The 6,365-nt window shown below is 54.9% G+C and overlaps 1 protein-coding gene across 1 annotated transcript; it reads left to right on the forward strand.

Moving 5' to 3' along the window:
* The first annotated feature begins 161 nt into the window (after positions 1 to 161).
* Positions 162 to 6,365, forward strand: ABHD15 (abhydrolase domain containing 15). The gene is made up of 2 exons (XM_003277074.4): positions 162 to 1,278; positions 4,580 to 6,365. Exons 1-2 carry the CDS (start codon positions 398 to 400, stop codon positions 5,103 to 5,105), a joined length of 1,407 nt encoding a protein of 468 aa, XP_003277122.1. The 5' UTR covers positions 162 to 397; the 3' UTR covers positions 5,106 to 6,365.

Here is a 6,365-nt window from a genome sequence, read left to right on the forward strand (position 1 = left end):
GAGGGCTCAGCGCCCAGGGTCTGGCAGAAGACCCTGATGACAGTCGGGCCCCCAAGCCTCGGCCTCCAGTCTCCCCACGTCTCTATGGCCAACACCGCTCTCCCCGGCTCGTGCCCTCCCCACTCCCTTCCGGCTGCCGGCGCGCCCTCCCTCCCTGGTGGCCCCGGCTCCTCTCACCCTCTGCTCCCACTTGTTGCAATTGCTGTACAAAGGGCCGGGGCGGAGGTTGGGGGCGGGCGAGGGCAGCCGGGCCTGAACTGGCTGCCTCTGCCGGGCCACGGCCAATCCAGAGCGCGCCCGCGCGGGAGGGCCCTGGGAAGCCGCCGCCGGCGGGCGGAGCCGCGGGCAAAGCGCGGAGCTCGCCGCCCGCTGCCCGCCGGGGCTCTCCGGCTTCGCCATGCCGCCGTGGGGCGCCGCCCTCGCCCTCATCTTGGCCGTGCTCGTCCTGCTCAGTCTGCTCGGCCCGAGGCTCCGGGGACCCTGGGGGCGCGCCGTCGGAGAGAGGACCCTGCCGGGGGCCCAAGACCGGGACGATGGGGAGGAGGCGGACGGTGGAGGCCCGGCGGACCAGTTCAGCGACGGGCGCGAGCCACTGCCGGGAGGGTGCAGCCTTGTCTGCAAGCCGTCGGCCCTGGCCCAGTGCCTGCTGCGCGCCCTGCGGCGCTCGGAGGCGCTGGAGCCCGGCCCGCGCTCCTGGTTCTCCGGGCCCCACCTGCAGACCCTCTGCCACTTCGTCCTGCCCGTAGCGCCTGGGCCTGAGCTGGCCCGGGAGTACCTGCAGTTGGTGGATGATGGGCTAGTGGCCCTGGACTGGGTGGTGGGACCTTGTGTTCGGGGCCGCCGGATCACCAGCGCCGGGGGCCTTCCTGCGGTGCTTCTGGTGATCCCCAATGCGTGGGGTCGCCTCACCCGCAACGTGCTCGGCCTTTGCTTGCTCGCCCTGGAGCGCGGCTACTACCCGGTCATCTTCCATCGCCGCGGCCACCACGGTTGCCCGCTGGTCAGCCCCCGGCTGCAGCCTTTCGGAGACCCGTCCGACCTCAAGGAGGCGGTCACATACATCCGCTTCCGACACCCGGCGGCGCCGCTGTTCGCGGTGAGCGAAGGCTCAGGCTCGGCGCTGCTTTTGTCCTATCTGGGCGAGTGCGGCTCCTCCAGCTACGTGACAGGCGCCGCCTGCATCTCGCCCGTGCTGCGCTGCCGAGAGTGGTTCGAGGCCGGCCTGCCCTGGCCCTACGAGCGGGGCTTTCTGCTCCACCAGAAGATCGCCCTCAGCAGGTGGGTAACGGAGGCCGCAGTCCAGCATAGAAGGAAAGAGGGCCTGAGCTGGCTAAGAAACAGAAACAGCTATGCATAGCATTGGAACAAACAGGCCTGGGGCAGTTTGGGCAAAGTTCTCTGAACACATCTTCCAAAGCCTTCCAAACCCTGTAATCTAGACAGAACTGGGGAAGCGGGTTTAAAGGTCATCGATGGACTCAGCTAGTATCACTGTGCTAGAGCAGGGACTCCTGCCCCGGCCCCTTGCCTCATCTCAGCACCCCCTGCCGTATCCTAGCAATTTGAGCACCTGGCCCACGACAGCAGAGATACCTGACATTTACCACTTAGCCCACAGCTTGACAACTCAGCAAAGAGCACTCTGGAAGCAATTGCAAACGATTATCTGCCCAGAATGTTTACTCGCAGTCTCTGAGCCTGGAGGTGACAGGAATCAGAAATATGGTGGCATTTGAGGCCAGGTGCAGTGGCTCCCGCCTGTAATCCCAGCACTTTGGGAGGCCAAGGCAGGAGGATCACTTGAGCCCAAGAGTTTGAGACTAACTTGGGCAACATAGGAAAACCTGTCTCTACAAAAATTTCTTTTTTTAATTAGCCGGGTGTGGTGGCATGCATCTGTGGTCCCAGCTACTCAGGAGGTTGAGACGGGAGGATCACCCAAGCCCAGAAGTTTGAGGCTGCAGAGAGCCTTGGTCAGGCCACTGCACTGTAGCCTGGGTGACAGAGCAATACCCTGTTTCAAAAAAAAATTTTATACACACACACACACATATATGTAGGCATTGATTAAAATTATTATTTTTTTAATTCTTTTTTTTTTGAGACAGTCTCACTTTGTCACCCAGGCTAAAGTGTAGTGACGTGATCTCGGCTCACTGTAACCTCCGCCTCCTGGGTGCAAGCTATGCTCCTGCCTTAGCCTCCCAAGTAGCTGGGGACTACAGGCGTGCACCACCACACCCAGCTAATTTTTAATTTTTTTTTTGGTAGAGACAGGGTTTCTCCATGTTGGCCAGGCTGGTCTGGAACCCCTAACGTCAAGTGATCCACCTGCCCCAGCTTTCAAAGTGCTAGGATTACAGGTGTGAGCCACTGTGCCCAGCTGTTTGTTTGTTTTTTTTGAGGCAAGATCTTACTCTGTCGCCCAGGCTGGAGTGCAGTGGCAGAATCACCACTCATTGCAGCCTTGAGTTCCTGGGCTCAGGTGACATTCCCAGCCTGCACTCTGGCTTTCTTAGGAGATGGCAGAATGAGGTCGAAGTCATTATGGCAACAGCGTGGTGTAGCAGAAAGAGCTGGGATGTGGGGGCCAGACCCCCACCTCAGCCTCCCGAGTAGCTGAGACTACAGGCACATGCCACCATGCCCGGTTAATTTTTGTATTTTTCATAAAGATGGGATCGTGCCATGTTGTCCAGGCTGGTCTTGAATGTCTAAACTCAGGGAATCCACCCGCCTGGGCTCCCAAAGTGCTGGGATTATAGGTGTGAGCCACTGTGCCTGGTCAGAGATGAACATCTAATTTCAACTGTCTGAGGCTGGATTGAGCTACTCAAAAGACGGAGCTGCCTATCCTGGCCTCCTTGTCAGGATGCCAAGCCCTCTCCAGGGGGCTAGAAACAGCAAAGATGTTCCCTGTTACCCAAAGCAGTTGTTCTGAGGTCCCTATTTAGGAATCCACCCAGTAAATTAATTATGGACTCAATTGCTTCCTCTGCCAGGCAGCACACTCTCTAGGAATATCTGCCCCAGGTATACCTGATCAACATGACACTCATGTGACATTACCAGGACAGGATGTTAGTTTAAAAAACAAAAATAAGGCCGGGCGCGGTGGCTCACGCTTGTAATCCCAGCACTTTGGGAGGCCGAGGCGGGCGGATCACGAGGTCAGGAGATCGAGACCACGGTGAAACCCCGTCTCTACTAAAAAATACAAAAAATTGGCCGGGCGTGGTGGCGGGCGCCTGTAGTCCCAGCTACTGGGAGAGGCTGAGGCAGGAGAATGGCGTGAACCCGGGAGGCGGAGCTTGCAGTGAGCCGAGATTGAGCCACTGCACTCCAGCCTGGGTGACAGAGCAAGACTCCGTCTCAAAAAAAAAAAAAAAAAAACAAAAATAAAAACAATGAATGCAACCTAAAGTCAAATGTGAATGATTAGCAGAGGTGTCCCCTGCTGGTTTGGATACTCTGAGCCAGCAAGTTCTTCTAGGAGCAGTTCAGGAGGTTACAGTTCATAGCAAGTTCTCCACAGAGGGCCAGAAGTTGAGGTTAGGAGAACTGTCAGCAGCTGTGAAGTCAAATGCTGCCCCTAGGGCACATAGACAGGTGCAGTGATGCTGTGAATGACAGGCCTAGTGGGCACCATCACACAGGAAGGAGAGAGGAACCCATTGTTGTGCTAAGAAATGCCCACCCATGTGGCTGGATCTTCCCACTTCCCTAGAGAAGCCAGACACCTGTGTTTTATGTGAAATCTTCTAATTTTATTATTTTATTTATTTATTTATTTATTTTTTTTTTTGAGATGGAGTCTCACTCTGTCACCAGGCTCGAATGCAGTGGCACAATCTCGGCTCACTGCAACCTCGGCCTCCCGGGTTCAAGTGATTCTCCTGCCTCAGCCTCCCAAGTAGCTGGGACTACAGGTGTACACCACCACGCCCAGCTAATTTTTGTATTTTTAGTAGAGATGGGGTTTCACCGTGTTGGCCAGGATGGTCTCAATCTCTTGACCTCGTGATCCACCTGCCTCAGCCTCCCAAAGTTCTGGGATTACAGGCGTGAGCCACCTCAACTGGCCAATTTTATTATTTTGTATTATTTTATTTTGTTTATTTTTTGAAACAGGGTCTCTCTGTGTCACCCAGGCTGGAATGCAATGGTGCAATCATAGCTCACTGCAGCCTTGACCTCCCAGGCTCAAGCAGTCCTCCCACCTCAGCCTCCTGAGTAGCTGGGACTGAGCCGCCATGCCAAGCTAATTTTTTTTTTTTTTTTTAGAGATGGGTTTTCGCCATGTTGCCCAGGCTGTTCTCAAACTCCTGGATTAAGTGATCCACCCACCTCATCAGCCTCCCAAAGTGTTTGGATTACAGGCGTGAGCCACCACAACCAGCCTTATCTGGTTTTAAATGATGGCCATGAAATGAAATGTTTTCAAAGCCCTAAATGGCCAAAGAAAGCCTCTGTGGACAGATCTGGCCTGCGGGCTGTCTGTCTGTCTCATCTGCTGTCACCTGATGTTCTCATTCTTCCCTCTCTTTCCCACCTTCCCCACTAAACGCCTCGCTGCCAGGTATGCCACAGCCCTGGAGGACGCTGTGGACACCAGCAGACTGTTCAGGAGCCGTTCCCTGCGAGAGTTTGAGGAGGCTCTCTTCTGCCACACCAAAAGCTTCCCCATCAGCTGGGATACCTACTGGGACCGCAACGACCCCCTCCGGGATGTGGATGAGGCGGCCGTGCCTGTGCTGTGTATCTGCAGTGCTGACGACCCTGTGTGTGGACCCCCAGACCACACTCTGACAACTGAACTCTTCCACAGCAACCCCTACTTCTTCCTCCTGCTCAGTCGCCACGGAGGCCACTGTGGCTTCCTGCGCCAGGAGCCCTTGCCAGCCTGGAGCCATGAGGTCATCTTGGAGTCCTTCCGGGCCTTGACTGAGTTCTTCCGAACGGAGGAGAGGATGAAAGGGCTAAGCAGGCACAGAGCTTCCTTCCTTGGGGGCCGTCGTCGTGGGGGAGGCTTGCAGAGGCGGGAAGTCTCTTCCTCTTCCAACCTGGAGGAGATCTTTAACTGGAAGCGATCATACACAAGGTGAGAGACCTGGCCCGAGAACCCCCAAGTCCTGCAAAGAAAAACAGAGCTGGGCAAGGGGCAGTCCTAGAAAGATGGGGCGGACTGAACAGAGGGAGCTCCAGCTCTGTGCTCCTCATTCAGTCCCTCTCTCTTAAATCGGTGCCTTGAAAGAGAAGGAACGTCCTGCGAGCCTGCACTCACTTCACCCGCAGCAGAACTCCTGCCTGGCCTCTGCTCAACATGTCCCTACTCATCCGGTCAGCAGCAGGGCCTTCCAGTCACTGTCTCCTGTCACTGACATCACAAGCCAAAGGATAGCACTTTTTCAATCCATGGACTCAGGAAAAAATGCCCTCTTACTGGCAGTGGCTAGAGGGATGAGACATTTGTGTATGTCATTGGGCAGTGACCCCGATTCTCAAGCTGGAGTCATTTGATGTCATGAGGACAGGATGTTTGTGTCTCGGCCCCACTTCCCTCATTTGCTCTGTGGTTGTGGCGCCCTGCTTTGACCGAATGCTCTGGCAGCTGCGGCAGCAGGCCTGTGTGTGTGAGAAGGACGGCAGAGGCAGTGGGGCTGGCTCGCTGAGGGCCGAGCAGGTAGAGAATGTGAACATCCATCTCAAGGAATGCAAAGGTCCAATCTCTCAGAGGAGCTCTGCAAGTCTCAGCTGGGAATGGGGCTGATCTGGCCCCCAAGCCTCACTGAAGAGATCCCAAGGGTGTTTTACAAATAGGAAGCGCTCTCATGCAGGATCTGAGGGCTTTGCTAGACCATGGTTCAAGGAGTCAGAATCTTGGCTACCCTACATGCTCCCTCTGGCACCATTTCAGGGGATTACTCCAGAGAGCTGCAGCCAGAGCTGTTTCTCTCCTGAGATGTGGACTTTCTCTAAGTCAGGAAAAGTACAAACCTCATAACTTAGGTGTTTTCTGGTTAGTTGCTCCCTTTTCTGAGGCTACTACTGGCCTCTCCCTTTCCAGAGCCAGGAGACACATCTGGGACCAGAGGAAACAAAAGCACCAAGAGGATGACTAGAGCTGACCAGTGATTTACAAATATTTCACATTACAATGCTTTGTCTGCTCAATTATTCAAAAGTCCATCCCTGTAAAGGCAGAAAAGCTTCCTCTTAGATCTGGCCACTCAGTGGGTATTTGGTCTTATGAAGAATAATGCTGAAGACTAGAAATACAGTATATCAGAGATAATATATAGTATACAGGTTGATCTAAATATTCTGGTTTGGATTAGGCAATTAAAATTTTTTTGGCAACAGGA

This window comes from Nomascus leucogenys, chromosome 19 (genome assembly GCF_006542625.1).
Source record: "Nomascus leucogenys isolate Asia chromosome 19, Asia_NLE_v1, whole genome shotgun sequence".
NCBI lineage: Eukaryota > Metazoa > Chordata > Mammalia > Primates > Hylobatidae > Nomascus > Nomascus leucogenys.

Bases quoted from the DNA above. Each gene is read 5' to 3' on its own strand.
- ABHD15 (XM_003277074.4), top strand. From the start codon at position 398: ATGCCGCCGTGGGGCGCCGCCCTCGCCCTCATCTTGGCCGTGCTCGTC. The intron at 1,279-4,579 runs GTGGGTAACGGA...CCTCGCTGCCAG, and splicing joins CAGAAGATCGCCCTCAGCAG to GTATGCCACAGCCCTGGAGG.